The sequence below is a fragment of the Habropoda laboriosa genome, unplaced genomic scaffold (genome assembly GCF_001263275.1).
Source record: "Habropoda laboriosa isolate 0110345459 unplaced genomic scaffold, ASM126327v1 scaffold76, whole genome shotgun sequence".
In the NCBI taxonomy this organism is placed as follows: Eukaryota; Metazoa; Arthropoda; class Insecta; order Hymenoptera; family Apidae; genus Habropoda; species Habropoda laboriosa.
In genome coordinates this window covers 424,739-440,410 of record NW_017100184.1, presented here as the reverse complement: position 1 = coordinate 440,410, position 15,672 = coordinate 424,739, and the positions used below count along the sequence as shown (strand labels likewise).

Genomic DNA, 15,672 nt, shown 5'->3' with positions numbered 1-15,672 from the left:
AACTTGTCGGAACGAAAATAATGTCATTGCATTTACCAACCAAGCTGTGTCGCATTATTTTCGACGTTTCTTCTGCTTTGTATGTTCGATTAATTTTGTGAAAAAGAAATTCTTCACCTTGAGATACCTTTGATAGCTTTTCAAGTTTGTGTATAACAATAGTGTACATATATTTGGAAGTTGTCGTGTCATACCGATCATTGAGAAAGTCACTGGAGGAGCAGTCATAAATCTGTTCTTAATTTAGCTCATCGCATAGACCTCGAGGAAGAACTAGCTACCATCGTTAGAATACTACCCAAGTCTCTCTAGGTCTCGATCACAATAGCATGGTCTCATTACGGATTTTAGAGTCGATGTAACCTGCACGCCTGCACGATTTCATTCATCCCTCTTCCATGTTACCAAGTGGATGATACATGCTCCAAATACAACTTTAAGTCCAATTTTCTCATGTAACATCCGCTTATATTTTGAACGCGCTGTTAACAATCGGAACAATCTTTTCTATCGTACAAAGGTTACATTTGTAATTGTTGATAACGCGTTCCCAAATACAAAACATCCGTGGTCGGAACATTAAAACACATCTACTCTTTACAGTGTCTACGCAACTGTGCAATACGATCGCAGACGAGCTAACACGAACAGCAGACAATGTCGTGCAACTGTACAAACGTTTAACGATAGATAACGAGGACGATCCGTCTCGAGCGAGCATCGACAGGGACACGATGCTGCGCGGTCTCGAATCGTCTGTGAACGAAACGATGCGCACCTTGCGGCTAGTCGTTTCAGGTGGCGACAGCCATAACGAAGGCTCCGCTACGGAAAACGTGGTGATGAACGAAGCAGCCGCGAAATTCCAAGAGTTGCTCGCCGGCCAAGACCAGGGAAAGGTGGTCAATATGATGCAACAGTACTCCGAGTTACTCTTGAACATGATGCAGCAGAGAATGGGAGGGACGCAATCGAGCCATACGTAAAATCCGTCCATCCGCAACAATTCTCCAGGGAGAGAAAACGCACGATCAGGAGATGAAGCTGCGCACGGTGCTCAGGTACCGTATTGCAGCAACACACTCCCTCCTGAACCATTTATCGAGGCACGTGTAGGATCCTGCTTCTTAACTCTATCTTGAACCTTTCGGTGTTTCTAAGACTAGATGTAATTTCACAAGTGTGCAGGATCGAGGATTTCGAGGATGAGCCGTATTTTAATTCACCAATCGGTTGTTTCGTTTGGTAGAGAGGTTGTTGCTGTTATGAAATTTAACGATGTTGATTTTGATTAGTCCTTGGAAAATCAATATAGGAAGTTATCGTTTTTTTCTTTTTCGAAAGCAACGAATCTTTAAGTTTTCCAATTGAACGTGTTTGAATGAGTTTTGTCTTTGAGCGGTAATCGTGTACTGAACGATGCTTTTAGCCAAAGTTCGAAGAATATTTATCAGCAGTTTCGTATAAATGCACGAGATTCGCGGAAAAACGAACGGACTAATAAGAGGCACGCGCCACCTAAAAATGCAGCATTTCGAAATTTTACTATCTCGTTCAGAGCAAAACCAGAGAGAAATGGAAATATATCGACTGCGTGAACTCACTCGTATCTTGAGGCCATACGCCGTGAAATGCCAATTAACTAAAGACTCTTAGATTAGTTCTCAAACAAATATATATTATATATATATTTATCGACTACTGCGCGATACTATATCATAATATTAGTCCTCTTGTTGTGTAACCAAAGGTTGTCTGTACCTACGGTCTAAAAAGGAGCCTCCCTTCCTTCCCCGACGTTTAAAAAGCTTCGACGAAACTGTAACAAAAGTATGCAGTAAGCGATATAAACTTGCCAGTGCGAGGAAAAAGAAAAACAGCGTCTAGTTATTAGTTTACGCATTTAGACGAAAGAAAAAAAAAAAAAAAAACAAGCTTCGCAGACCTATCTTCTTACGTGATCCTCGAGGATAGGTTACGAACGTATGATTTTTGCATCCGGATCGATAATAATCGCGGCGGAATGACACGCGATCGTCTTTTACTAATTTTACTTCACACGAAAGACACGGTAGAATAATTCCTGAACTGAATTGTATCTCGTAAAAATGAAGGGAACACATCCGCGATATAGTTAATTTTTCATCGATAAATTGTTTCGAGCCTAACCTGCGATCGATATACGAGAACTGTGCTACGTAGCGACTGCATATTTTGTCATAGAAATTACAAATATTTTTACACGCGAATAACGTCGAGAGACAAAAAGGCAAAAGTTCCACAAAGCGCCGTTAAACTTATAAACGGGCTTTAACAGGTTTCAAAGGAAGGAATTGCATCGAGGAATCAAAGTATTACGAACACGTATTATTTACAATTTTAACATTTATTACAACAACACCGCGATTCGTTTCTCCGTTCAATAAATCCTAGTTACTTTTCTTAGTATCCTCTGTGTAAAGTTCTCGGATTGTATGTAATGTATAAAACGTGCCATTTAGGTTTAACCAACATCACTTTATGTGTACTCTCTTTCTACGAGAACGTTTTACCGCTTGTTTAGCCGTATCATTAATCTCTTTGTTAATAAACCTGTAACATACGAGTATCTTTAGTATCGTTCGCGCGACGTAGACCTAAAGTTGTTTCACATCGGTTATATAATTTATAGATTACTACGTAAAACAAAACGATCATATAACTAACTGCAATTCAATAGTTACTTTACGGGAATCGTTTCTTTTTCTTCTGCCTTTTTTTTCTTTTTTTTTTTTTTTCATTTTTTATCAATCGTTTTTTCTGATCATGTAATTCTTGCTAGCGCGGCAAACAATTTTTTACGCAGGCGACATTTATTACTCTCGAATAATACGAATCGACACTTTTACCGTTCGTTGTTTCCAATATTTTCCGGCGATTGCGACAACAGCATGTAATATTGAAACGACCGTAGCTATGTATCGTTAGCAAACGCAGGTATCGATTTGCTGAAAATCAAAAATATCACTTATCGCTTGTGGCGTTTACAAATTTATGGGTTACAACACGCGTATCACGACTGCTTGTGTATCACGTTAAACTTTATCGTTTTAAACAAAATCGAGGCCAAACTTCGACTTCAACGGTAAAGGTGTTGATCACGTTTGATACATACATATATACATACGTGTATATATGTATATATCGTTACGTATATTCTAGAGGCTAGAATATTTTATATTCGATGTCAGCATTTTTGTAATACATGAACGTTTAGCGTGTGCAAATCATGGAAGCGGACGTGAAAGATGGAAAAATGCGTCGAATCTCATCTCATACATCTCCTCGTATATTTACCCAGCTTCACGTGGTAATGAACCATTCCAAAATTTCACTCTTTCAGTGTAATAATCATCAAAGACATTTAAATACTTTTAACTAATCGCAAAGATGATTAGTGGCTTTGTATATTGTTGTACTTGTTATATTAAGTATTGTTATGTAATATGTTACTCGTTTCTTAATATGTGTACATATTTATTTTAAAAACTTTTGCAGGAAACAAGACAGTTTGGTAATCGTGAATGCCAAACGTAATAATTTCGTCGTTCAAAGAATGTAACTTTTTAGCACTTTGTTTTGTATATTATGTTAATGATTAATAATATAATAATTCTTACAAACTGAACAAATTTGAGCGTTCTTGTTGAAAAGTCAAATATACGTTCTTTAAGTTTCATTTCCAGAAAACAACACATAACACAAGCTCGAACATATAAAGAATCACGATGGAAAGAACCGTCTCTATACAATAGGAACACTCGCTAAATATACGCATGTGTATAACATCAAATATAGTTTTTAAAATATAACAATCTCATCGTGTAGGACAGTGGAACATAACGTGTGCGGGTATGATCCGTGGAAGACTTGTTCGTAACAATTTTGCATGTCATGTAAATACTGCTGTATATACTGTTATTTTGTCGTGATCATATTTCGCGTGGTGTGTGAAAGCAACAAAACTATATATGAGGAATAATTGTAAGGATGAAAAATGTGACGAGCAGCTTATTTAATTAATTCTCCATGGAAGACTATATTAATCAAATCGTTGGCACTACTGTTGCGAAGTCTCCACGCATTCATCTAATATACACAATTGTTCGCCACTTCGATATTTTTCAGCGTTTATCTGGCATTGGTTTGGCGCAATTCCTCTAGCTGTAACGAAAAATAATAATTTTGAAATTCAAAACGTAATTGGAGTCATTTAATTAACGTAAATAGTACGGAATCTGCTACGAACCTCCTTCTCGTCGTCTACGTCTTCGTCTTCGTCGTCGGATCCGTGAACTGAAGCAGCCGGAGTAGTGTGTCTTGAGGAAGAGGGCGATGGTGGTTCACTGATAGGTCTAGGATAACTGAAACGCCCTACACCACCTTCGGCATATTCAGAAGCTAACTCTGGATAAACGGTCATCAAAGCTTTAATTCTGGCTTGGCGATAATACTGAAACAGTCAACGGTAAATCAAACACCGAGCCAAGGTTTTGTAGGGAATATAGTACTTACGATTCCAAGATTTCTCCAATCCAGAAGATCGCTAAGACGCTCCGTACGATTTCTCTGAATGATACGTTGTCGACGACTCAATCGTGCAAAATCGAACATGTAGTGAGCAAGTTGTTGAACACTGTTTTCTAAACCGATGTATCGCCTATCCACGATATAGATACCGTAACTCATTGGATCAGCTATATGTTCCTGCATGAAACACCCGAAACCAGACAGATTCGTAGTTATACTGGGGATACCCATAACCGTACATTCTGCAGGCGTGTAGCCCCAAGGTTCGTAATATGACGGAAACACTCCCAAGTGGCATCCTCTAACAAACTCTTCGTAATCGAGACCGAATAATGGATTTGTCGATGATAAAAACTCTGGATGGAATACTACCTACGATATGAAATTGATATTAAATGTATATACCCAAGGGATACCTGCATATAACTAAGCGATAGTTGACACAGCAAGGTGTCACGTTACCTTCACTCGATCGTTAACGGTGTTAAAAAGATTGCACCTTCTGATAGAATTTAATACCGGGTCGTTCCAATCATCTACAACATTGTGCGTGGTAACCGGAGGTAATCCATTCCTTTGCAAAGCGTATAAACACCTATGACAAAGAAGAAAAATTTCAATAATACTTCAACTTTAATTGACATCGATATCTAGTAGCATTCAACGCTACCGTTTGATTTTGATGGTATCCTCTTTTTGCAAAAGATCTTGTGCATCGGGCATGCGACCAGAAAGACACAGTTCATACATACGCCTTCCTATTTTCTGTTGTATGTCACTAATTGTATCTCTCAAAGACTTGGTAACCTTTGATAAAGAAAAAAATTACGTGGATACAATTGCTATAATCCCTTGCCGATTTTAGAAGGAAATTATTTTACGTACAGCATGACCTCGCAACGACTCTACGTTAAAATTATTGGTTCGCGCTGGGAAAATTAGAAAAGCCACGACAGTTGTATCGGGTCTGGATGATTTTAAATAATGATTCAGTCTAGCCAAAGCTTCGATAAATATATCAGCACCCTTGTTTCCAAACTCGTAACGTCCAGCAATGAAGAAATACAAAGTTTTATCCAGATCGAAATCGTAATGTCTACAAAGTGATATAAAAGAGATAAATTTAATACGAAAAATAAACATTGCATCAGCCTTGTATCGTTGATACGTACCCGTAAAAATGGCCCCTAACAAATTCGTGTATTTTTTCTTTACTAACAGCATGCAAATTTTGGAATTCGTGCAATGCTGCAAATTTTTTTACGTTCAGCCCGTTTGGCGTAATTATATCAGGTTTCCGTTTCAATAAATGTTCAGCCTCGAAGCCTGTTATGTCCGAAACGGTTGTAAATGTGTGCGCCAAATGCGAGGCTGCGCGTTCCATGCAATATCTATGGTAAATTTGACGTTTCCCTGCCTCCTCGTCGACATTAAACTGCAAATATATAAAATTAATTAATACGTCTTTACGATAGGAAAAAAAAAACTTCGTTTCTATATCTGTAATACCTTATCTAAATTGTTGTAAAAATCAGTCTTTCCAGCACAAAGATATCTTCCAAGAAGAGTGGCATGCGTTGTAAAAACTGTAGCAACATCCACGTGTCTAGTTCTTAATGCAATTAAACCGACACCTGCTTGCCATTCGTGACAATGAACGACTACTCGAGGAGGAACATCGGAATATTCCTCAGCGACTTGTCTGGAATTTCAAAATTCACGTTTCGCGATAGAAAATACGACGCGGAGAAATTACAATTCCATGTAATCTAAAATTTACCTGAATTCCGAAATAAACTGACAAACAAGATAACCGAGAATAACTGCATCGTTGGCTTCAATATCCAGATGAGGAATACCAAGATTGCATGTATTCCATAATTCCTGCTTATATTCGTCCAATTTCCATGCTGCACTTCCAATATCAAAGAGAATGATTTGTGGGTTTCCATCCACTAGCCATGTTCCTGTTACCACCTCAATAAGAGATCTTACTTTTATGGTAATATAAGTTTTACTTGTTCTTAATCTTTAGAAATTTGATCGCAAATAGAATAAAGCAGAGAGTAACTATACAATTCAACTACACGGAGGCAGTTGCCCTTGAATTAATTTTGGTCTTGTGTTTGGATTTGAGCCAAATCATTATTTTTGGCACATAATAAAGTATTTAACTAACTGTAAGATATATCTCTGTTATAGGAACAAATTTGCCTGTATAATATGTCCATACCTTATTACACACTTCCCTTTGTCACTAAACTAAATAATTTAACACTTGACATTTTTTATAATGTCATTTAAACTTACTTTGAATCCCTGATCACGTAAAGTTTGTACAGCTAAATGCAATGGACTATTATGAGGAAAATCTGCCTCTTCAACTTCAGTACGTGCTGAAGTTTCTTTGTATGGACCAATAAGGCAATATTGATCCCCCATCTCTTCTGTCGATACAAATGCTTTGGAACGTATTACCGTGTATATGCCACCAACTAAACAGATGTAGATTAAACACAGTGGTCATAAATTGAACAGTTAATATTATACATTGTGAAATATTGTGTACCTTTGTTGGCAGCTTCCCAAGCAACTTCAAAATTCCATCGATTTTCATGCTGTGCTGAATATCCACGATCCATAAATTCTAATAAATCATTACTACTGTCCATACGGTAAAATCTTCTAGCTCCACGTTCCCTTGACATTCTGCTGGCTGTTTTGCAATCTATATTTGTATGGCATAAATTTAAGTCTGTGAACACTTGCAATGATGCAACATTGTGTTTGAGGGAATTAAGGTGAAGGAGAGAATTTCTACCATTTTACAAATGAAACGTTTTAAACTTTAATTAATAACAATAAAATTTATATTCTTCGTTACAATACTGTGTTGCGAATTGATAAAATAAACGAATTGACCGATAATTTGTTGAATTTTTTAAATTCTCCTTTACGGAAATTTTTCACATGTATCTTACATCTTTTTCGTACGCATGTATTATTTAATAAAAGTAACGGCTGCGCTATTTTTGCTTAAATAATATTAACATTGTTTCTTAAAAAATGTAAAAAGCACGAGACAGAAAATCGTTTATATAATTGAAATCACGATAATATATAACTGGGCATCGATGAAAAAAGACATGCTTCGGTCCACCTTTGAATTAATCGGATTATCGAAACGATTGCTAAATATTCTATTTCAAGACGAAGATCAAGATCAATGAGATACGCGAACAATTTTACGAACAACGCTAAACTTTCCGCAACCAAATCAAGTTCGGCGAGGAAATATCATAATCGAAAGCAGCACGTTGTGTCTTGAATAAGTTTATCGGAGGTCAATGACAGCGAGAAGCAATGCCACTTTTATAAGGGTTTGCCGGTTCCGTTAAATCATGCGGCGAAGAAAGTTTTCTTCCAAGCACCAAGCGAAAACGCGGGCAAGCAGTAATTTTCGAATACGAACAACACACTTACATCCGTTTAAAATAATGCGTCACGATAGAAAAGGGAAGAGATGAGAAGCAAGTGGGTGGGCAGACGAACAGTTCCACGGTCAACCTCGCGTGAAGGTCACCACAAACTACGAAAGGTCACACAAGGGCTGAACGGGGCTCGAGTCGGTTTCTCGGCCTACTGTAAACCCGACGACGAATCTTCGTCGGTTCACTGATAAACACATTGCTTGTATTTTCTTTCGCAACAACAGATGGCACGAGATATCCCAAAGTTTGACCACGTACGAAATCTTCGCGTCGTTGGCTTGCGATCAGCCACCTCGATTCATTACGACGTTGTGTATACGTCCCATCGAGATGCACGCGTACAAAATGCATCCCGATGCAGCTGCTGACGATACTTAATTTTTGGCAATAACACACGTATGTACACGGTGCGAAATTGTCAAATTACGCAAATAACTTTATCTTAGTCAGAAGAGAAAGTTTGGATGGCGCGAATACTTGATGCTTATTGTGCACACGAAAGATTAACCGATTATCATAAGTGTAAAAATGACGATTTGAATTGTAAAGAAAAGTGTAAATATATAATGTAGCGTTACATTATGCTTGCAGTCATTTATAGATAATGACTAAAAATGAAATATGCATCTTTTCGTTAATAAATGGAATACTTTTGTTTAAAACATACTTGAGATTCATTGGAATAAAAAGATTAAAATAGATAGGGAAAAATCAGTGCAACCTGAAAGATTAAAGTCAACGCTATCGATTTGATATTTTAACGATACTTTCCAGAAGGATTAAAAATTATAAAAAAGGATGGATGCACATATTTGCTCTTCTAATATTGATGTTTAGATTAGATTTTTACCGCTCAGTTTCCATAACAACCGACAGTATACGTAGAATTGGTTAGTTGAAAATCTGCTCTTTAGGTGGCTCTGTTTAAGCGCTACATCCTGTACAGCTATAAGTTTCCGTTCTAGAACATGTTCGTGGAAGTTTGAACGCGTTTCTCGAAAGAATTGAAAGAACGTTATTTTGTTGACAGTGCCGAAATAAACACGTGGAAAATCTACGAACATGGCGGTAAATATTGATTACAAGTTGTAATTGTAAATGTTAGCTGATTTTTATTTGCGAAGTATAGTTGATAACTACGTCAGTACTGACACGCTGTTGCCTTGCTTGTACCGGTTAACCTACTACGTATCTACGATAAATTCACGTTTCGAAATACTTGATGATATAAGGATATGTTTTTGTTTACTATACTGCTCTTTGAAATAACTACTACGATCCAATTATAATATAATATTTCGTATTTCTATATTTCGTTTTAGAATTCAAACAAAACAAGTTGTCATGGTAACTTTTGTTTGATCTATTTCTGTCCTTATAGCATTATATACGATATATGTGTAGTATTAACATTGTAATGCTTTTGTTTTAGGCTGTTGCAGCTGCAAAAGTTCAAGAAGTCCGTGAAATTACTAGGATAGAGAGGATTGGAGCACACTCTCACATTAGAGGTTTAGGCTTGGATGATAGCTTAGAACCTCGTCATGTAATATATTAATTTTGCTCAGATTATCATTTTCTTATTTACTGTTACCGACCATGCACAATTATTTAGGTATCGCAAGGAATGGTTGGCCAGCTTATGGCACGGCGTGGTGCTGGTGTTGTCCTTGAGATGATTAAAGAGGGTAAAATAGCTGGGAGAGCTGTCTTGCTGGCGGGCCAGCCTGGCACTGGAAAAACTGCCATTGCTATGGGAATGGCACAAGCTTTGGGAATGGATACTCCATTTACCTCAATGGCAGGCTCTGAGATATACTCGTTGGAAATGAGTAAAACCGAGGCTCTGACCCAAGCTATTAGAAAATCCATCGGCGTAAGGATCAAAGAAGAAACAGAAATAATAGAGGGTGAAGTAGTTGAAATCCAAGTAGATAGACCTGCGACAGGTGTTGGTGCAAAAGTTGGTAAACTGACGCTGAAAACAACGGAGATGGAAACGATCTACGATCTAGGAAACAAAATAATCGATAGTTTAATGAAAGAAAAAGTTAGTAGGAAACGATCGGTACTTATATTTTGTCAGTAGCGTTTTTCGGTTTCTTAAGATACTTGTTTACATCAGGTACAAGCTGGAGACGTAATTACAATCGACAAAGCTACGGGAAAAATAAACAGACTGGGAAGATCGTTCACCAGAGCTCGGGATTACGACGCAACTGGTTCACAAACGCGATTCGTGCAATGTCCCGAGGGTGAATTACAAAAACGCAAAGAGGTGGTACACACGGTAACTTTGCACGAAGTCGATGTTATAAATAGTAGAACCCACGGATTCCTGGCGTTATTTTCCGGCGATACAGGAGAGATTAAGTCCGAAATACGAGATCAAATAAACGCGAAAGTTGCCGAATGGCGCGAGGAGGGAAAGGCAGAAATCGTTCCAGGTGTTTTATTCATCGACGAGGTTCACATGCTCGATATCGAATGTTTCTCGTTCCTGAATCGAGCACTCGAGAACGAAATGGCCCCCGTTGTTATCATGGCTACGAACAGAGGTATTACACGAATCAGGGGAACGAATTACAAAAGTCCCCATGGCATTCCGATAGATTTGCTGGACCGTATGATCATCGTTCCAACGACTCCCTATCAGGAGAAGGAGTTGAAGGAAATTTTAAAGATAAGATGCGAAGAAGAAGACTGTGAAATGGCGGACGACGCTTTAACGGTACTTACCAGAATCGCATTGGAAACGTCGTTGAGATACGCGATTCAATTAATTACAACCGCTTCTCTGGTTAGTCGGCGAAGAAAGAGTACGGAAGTACGTGTGTAACATTGTTCCCCGTATCCTTACATCGTTCGTTTCCATTTTCTACTACGCGAGGCTAAGGTTAATTATTAATTTCAGGTGAATATCGACGACGTGAAGCGCGTTTACTCCCTGTTCCTAGATGAAAACAGGTCTACTCAGTTCCTGAAAGAGTACCAAGATGATTTTATGTTTAACGAAATGCGTGAGTAAATTCACAGATGAATAACCGTGCGATAATCACAATTGTCCTCCGCTTATTACGTTACATTTGTTTCTATTCCAGCCGAAGAACCAATGGAAGTATCGTAACGATAAATAAATAAATAGAAGACTTAAATTTGAACCTTGTTCAATAAAAGTTGGTAATTTCTTTCGTTTCATGGCAATCAGCAACTTCCTTAAAACACTAGATAGGCATAGGTAAATACAGTACATGTAAACGTAACATCAGAAACGACGCGTTATATTTCAAATGAAATAAAATAAAACTTAACAAATTCCGCCTTCGTACACTCTATTGTTTGGCATTAGAGCGTTGAATCCGATCCCACTTGGCGTTATTATCGATAAATTCGTAACGAGAAAAGTAGATAACTAAGTATTTAATCGTCGAGGTAAATTAATTTTTGGCGTGAAGTTTCCGTTACCGCGTGAAACGCAACGTTCGTTTCGAATAAATTCGAGATAGACTTACAATCTACGACATATTGGCATACATGGTCGTACGACACTAAGAGTGTATTTACGTCGCTTCGTCGACACAGGACTTAAAAAACTTTCGTCATCTTGCAATCGGAGGGAGGAGGTCACTTGGTAACTTGTGCGCGCTGTTGCCTACGGTTTTACGTCTTCTTTTCTTGGTTCTTCTTGACTGCGTGGAACAATATCGATCGATCGTTAGATTAAATTTACGCGTGGATGCCTGTAAGCGAACGGCTCGCGTTTTGCTTACTCGTTATCAGTTTCAGTCCACCCTCCGGCTTGAAGGACGACTGAGCCTTTTTATCTTTCGATATAAATCCCAAGCCGTATTCCACTTTGTACACCGGTAGAGGAATCACCGTGGACGAGACTGGCACCATCACTGAAACAACCACGTGAAAAAATATGTGGAACATATTGACGTGGAACAATTGAAACGAATTCGAAAGGAAATTCGTCCGTGCGAGGATGTGGAAGAGGGGTGGTGGATAAAATCGCGGAGCGGGGCGATATCGCGATCTATCAAACGTTCACCTAATGGGGAATATTTGCTTATCGCTTTTAATCGAATATCGATTGGTTAAACAGGCGGTTGCCGGCGTAGGCCGGTTGTTTAATTACTGTCTGTCGATGGACTGTTACCAGTCGAATGAAAATCTCTGTTATTCCGACCGCCTCTCTCTCGTCCCGCCACCACCAAATCTCGATTAAATCCGCCGGCGGGTTATCTCGTTATTCCTTAGGAATATTCGATCGATCGATCGATCGATCGATCGAGTCACCTTTTATTAAAACTGGTGTGAAATAAGGGAGAGACTTTGAAACGCTAACGAAAGATTGCATTTGCATAAGACTGGGAAAAAATGCAAATAGGAGTCTGGGCAAGCGCGAATTCCTAATGCAAAAGCGAAAGGTCAACGCGCGTAGACTGTGAAGGTATTCGGTAATTTCGCCAGCATGCATTGGTATTTACGCGGATTAATTATCATACCAGAAGGCGAGTCAGGAACCGCGTTATGCAGTTTTACAGCGGTGAAACCGATTTATCAGATACCCTTTCAGCAAATTCCCGGGTAAGCGTAAGAAAACGTGAAAGGCAGGCGTCGTTGGATGTCGTCGACTAAACTGCGTTCGAGCAAAGTAGCAAGGACACAATTGGAATATCACACGAATATCTCCGAGATGTCCCCGCGTGGGCGTTCGCCCGATTTACAGATTGCCCTTTTCCAGAAAAAATAGTTTGCTCGAGTGGAAAATTAGAGGGTGCAGGTGAATCGAAAATCGGGCGAAAATAATTCCAGACGAACTTCTTCTCGCCAACGCGTATTAACGTCTCTCCCAATAACTCGATGGTATTAGCTTTATTGCCCACCTCGCGACCCTTTCGCGACCCTTTTCGCGTCTAGTCTACGAAGCTGCAACGAGATCGCGGCCTCGCTATAATCGAAGCCCACGCGGTACACCGACTGACGTCATCGTCCCGTTATTCCCACATGTGAAACGTCGCCTCGAGGAAATTCGGATTTCGAGAGATCGCCCTTTATTTGGTCAAGCAAGGCCAGCGATAGACGACGCTGACGAATCGCCGATATTTCGCCTATTGTCCTCTCGAGCGAGCAACGCTGGTTACACCCGCGACACTCGAAGATTCTCGTTCGAGAAGGAAAAAGAGAGGAAAAGGGCGATCTCGATAGGAAGGAGGCGCGGCGACAATTAAAGTGAAAGTTTTTCACCGGCGAAACGTTGCCGCGCGACCAACATCGGAGAAAGAGAAACTGGAACTTTCGATTTTTTAAGAAGCCTCGACCGTCTGTGCGAAGGTCTGATCGCAGCTGACGTTAGTTAGTTGTAGAAAAAAGGCTGTTCCCGAAGGAGACTTACCCGGCTCGAACACGTTGTCCTGGTTCCTCTTGTATATGGTGGGTTTGCCGTGTGCGACCGCGATCGCGATCGCGATCACCGCGAGGAAAGAAACGAGGAGGGAGGTGGAGAACCGCGACATAGTTGCGGAGCGAGCACGGGCCGATTGACTTGGCGATGTTTGGGCCGGCACTACGCCGAGCAAAGACTAAAGAGGTGAAAACACTTGCTGCCACGAGTGGGGAAAGCCGCGGATAAACAACAGAATTGCCGCTCTCTGGCAGCTCGGAGGTTCGGATTTCTAGTGCAGCCGTGCGCCGCGCGGAACATCTTGGACCGAAAACTGTTTCTCCTTCGAATACTCCGACGGAGACTTGTAAACGTCACACGAGGGATCTCCGTACGCTTTGAAAAAGAGAAAAATACGTCGAGCTCCTTCTTTTCTCTCCCGAGAAGAGGAATCGCGCGAATTAATACGAAGACACGCCCACGACGTGGTAACGGATCGGAGGAGGCAGGGAGCGTGGTGGAGGAACCGCGAAGGAGCGTCAAGGATTTGTATTAATCATTGCCGGTGCTCGTCACCGCTAACGAGCGTAGAACGCGAGCAAAAGGTGTCGCGCTGCCCGGAAAAATCCCATCTCTCTCTATCCGAAACGCATTGTCCGTCGGTATCCGCCGACGTTATAGCGTTAATTACGCCGGTTCGGTTCGGTAGTGGAGCCACAATGGCTCCACAATGGAGTAACAATGGAAACTGGGTTAAAAAGTGAAAGGATCCTCGCTAGTCGCTATTCACGGCAGGTGGCAGGCGGCAGACGGCAGGCGACACCATCGCGGCCTCCCGTTTCCTTTATTTCCCCCGAATCTTTCCTACCTTTTTTTCCGCGAGGAGAGTCGTCAATTTTTTACGCCGCGAGATAAATGAACGATGGAAAGTCCGTTCCCCTTTTCTCTTCCTAACTAGCAAACACTCCTTTTTTGCCTTAATTACCCGGCGTACCTTTCGTTTGCTCCCGAGCGCGACCGCGTCGCGATGCTTATTGCACGCTTCCGCTCGTCTCGCCCGATTAACTTTATTCGCCACCGTGCAAAGACCCGTTTAAAAGGGGCTTTCCCCGCTTTTCCTCGGGGAACAACATTGACGAGTCTTGTAACAAGTGCTTCTACTTCCCTGACAGACTCGCTTGCCAGCGATGGAAACGACCAGGCCGTTGTTAGATATTTTCCACGGTGATTCACAGACCGTTGTCGAGTGAAATCGGTTACGGTTGCTTGGCTCGAGTCACCGAAACGCTAATAAACCTGCTATATTTTCCCCGAAACTTTTCGACACCGCCCTCGTGAAATTTCAATTTCTTCTTCCCGCAGGGACGACGAACGTTTCCGGCTGTTCAAGTTCCAGGAAAGAATCGGTGGTTGCGAAAGTGGAAGAAGGAGATCCCGCGAGCCAGAGCTCGGCAAACATTTGTCGTCGGTGTGTTTTTCTTAGCAACTTCTCCCCCCGCGCCCAGCGAAGCTACGATGCCGACTTGCCGCGCGAATCGGTGGAGATTGTCGGAGGAATCGGCAAGACTAAGCTGAGCGTGAATTGGAAACTGGAACGAGAATAGCCGGGATTGGTTGGAAGGGTGGGACGGTATGCGGAGAGCGAAGGCATGCATAGTGACACATCCGGGTCTTGCCGCGGTGCCAATCTGTTCCGTTGTTGTATCGGTGGAGAATACACGTGAGCCGAAATTATTCCATCCAACGTCCCGAACCAGCGGACGAATGCTTTGCGAAGACAGACAGCCAACCGAAATAGAAGAAAAATACCGCTTTTCAATTTGCACAATCCTACCTTTCGAGAGATGACATCCCGACTTTCATTTTCTCAATCGGTTTATATGTAGTAGAAACGATGGTAATTTCTGCACACGTTGCGCGAGAAACTTGGATTGGAAATGGAACGTGGCTGGAGCAGCGGAGCGTGTCCGAAAAGCGCGTGCACAGGTTTGGAAAGTTTGTCGCGTCTACAAAGGAATCTGCGCGCCTCCCGTTAAGGGAAGGAAACAGCGAGAGAAGAGGGATCGATCGGGATAGAATGATTCATTGGGTAAGTACACGAACGTACGGAATGATGCGCGCGTGTTGTCCGTGAATGCACACGCGAAAATCATTATAGCGAGGGTTCCCTTTGTGCTCGAACGAGCAGAAGGCGTTCAACTTCAGTTCTATACGCCAGACAGA

At 41.0% G+C, this 15,672-nt stretch overlaps 4 protein-coding genes across 5 annotated transcripts in view; 2 read left to right on the top strand and 2 right to left on the bottom strand.

Moving 5' to 3' along the window:
• Positions 1 to 1,102, top strand: part of LOC108579411 — a 36,687-nt gene extending 35,585 nt beyond the window's left edge. The window contains 1 exon segment of the mRNA XM_017942941.1: positions 604 to 1,102. Coding sequence (XP_017798430.1) covers positions 604 to 986 — 383 coding nt within the window. The 3' untranslated portion in view covers positions 987 to 1,102.
• Positions 1,103 to 3,818: 2,716 nt separating this feature from the next.
• On the bottom strand, positions 3,819 to 8,370 carry LOC108579412 (glycogen [starch] synthase). Of its 2 annotated transcripts, XM_017942943.1 has the most exons (13): positions 8,319 to 8,355; positions 8,053 to 8,244; positions 7,139 to 7,297; positions 6,880 to 7,064; positions 6,350 to 6,546; positions 6,079 to 6,271; positions 5,742 to 6,004; positions 5,455 to 5,665; positions 5,240 to 5,376; positions 5,032 to 5,164; positions 4,555 to 4,941; positions 4,289 to 4,492; positions 3,819 to 4,203 (listed from the first exon to the last, which is right to left on the bottom strand). In XM_017942943.1, the coding sequence occupies exons 3-13, from the start codon at positions 7,275 to 7,277 to the stop codon at positions 4,171 to 4,173; spliced, it is 2,082 nt and encodes a 693-aa protein (XP_017798432.1). In that variant the 5' UTR covers positions 7,278 to 7,297; positions 8,053 to 8,244; positions 8,319 to 8,355; the 3' UTR covers positions 3,819 to 4,170. The 2 variants fall into 2 exon arrangements, with proteins under 2 accessions (XP_017798432.1, XP_017798431.1); XM_017942942.1 differs by having other exon boundaries at positions 8,053 to 8,370.
• A 657-nt stretch (positions 8,371 to 9,027) lies between these two features.
• Positions 9,028 to 11,331, top strand: LOC108579368 (ruvB-like 2). The gene is made up of 6 exons (XM_017942891.1): positions 9,028 to 9,128; positions 9,493 to 9,606; positions 9,676 to 10,110; positions 10,186 to 10,887; positions 10,975 to 11,080; positions 11,162 to 11,331. Exons 1-6 carry the CDS (start codon positions 9,123 to 9,125, stop codon positions 11,185 to 11,187), a joined length of 1,389 nt encoding a protein of 462 aa, XP_017798380.1. The 5' UTR covers positions 9,028 to 9,122; the 3' UTR covers positions 11,188 to 11,331.
• Positions 11,332 to 11,514: 183 nt separating this feature from the next.
• Positions 11,515 to 13,582, bottom strand: LOC108579369. Its single transcript, XM_017942893.1, has 3 exons — positions 13,462 to 13,582; positions 11,831 to 11,962; positions 11,515 to 11,749 (listed from the first exon to the last, which is right to left on the bottom strand). The coding sequence occupies exons 1-3, from the start codon at positions 13,580 to 13,582 to the stop codon at positions 11,721 to 11,723; spliced, it is 282 nt and encodes a 93-aa protein (XP_017798382.1). The 3' UTR covers positions 11,515 to 11,720.
• Between the last annotated feature and the right edge of the window lie 2,090 nt (positions 13,583 to 15,672).

What these genes read in the sequence shown, in the direction of transcription:
- LOC108579412 (XM_017942942.1), bottom strand. Translation starts at nt 7,277, where the DNA reads ATGTCAAGGGAACGTGGAGCTAGAAGATTTTACCGTATGGACAGTAGT. An exon ending in TTGGGAAGCTGCCAACAAAG is followed by an intron (nt 7,065 to 7,138) that starts GTACACAATATT and finishes ACATCTGTTTAG; the next exon opens with TTGGTGGCATATACACGGTA. An exon ending in TTTACAACAATTTAGATAAG is followed by an intron (nt 6,005 to 6,078) that starts GTATTACAGATA and finishes ATATATTTGCAG; the next exon opens with TTTAATGTCGACGAGGAGGC.
- LOC108579368 (XM_017942891.1), top strand. An exon ending in ATAGTTTAATGAAAGAAAAA is followed by an intron (nt 10,111 to 10,185) that starts GTTAGTAGGAAA and finishes TGTTTACATCAG; the next exon opens with GTACAAGCTGGAGACGTAAT. An exon ending in GGCGAAGAAAGAGTACGGAA is followed by an intron (nt 10,888 to 10,974) that starts GTACGTGTGTAA and finishes TATTAATTTCAG; the next exon opens with GTGAATATCGACGACGTGAA.
- LOC108579369 (XM_017942893.1), bottom strand. Translation starts at nt 13,582, where the DNA reads ATGTCGCGGTTCTCCACCTCCCTCCTCGTTTCTTTCCTCGCGGTGATC. An exon ending in GGACAACGTGTTCGAGCCGG is followed by an intron (nt 11,963 to 13,461) that starts GTAAGTCTCCTT and finishes TGGTTGTTTCAG; the next exon opens with TGATGGTGCCAGTCTCGTCC. An exon ending in TGGACTGAAACTGATAACGA is followed by an intron (nt 11,750 to 11,830) that starts GTAAGCAAAACG and finishes TGTTCCACGCAG; the next exon opens with TCAAGAAGAACCAAGAAAAG.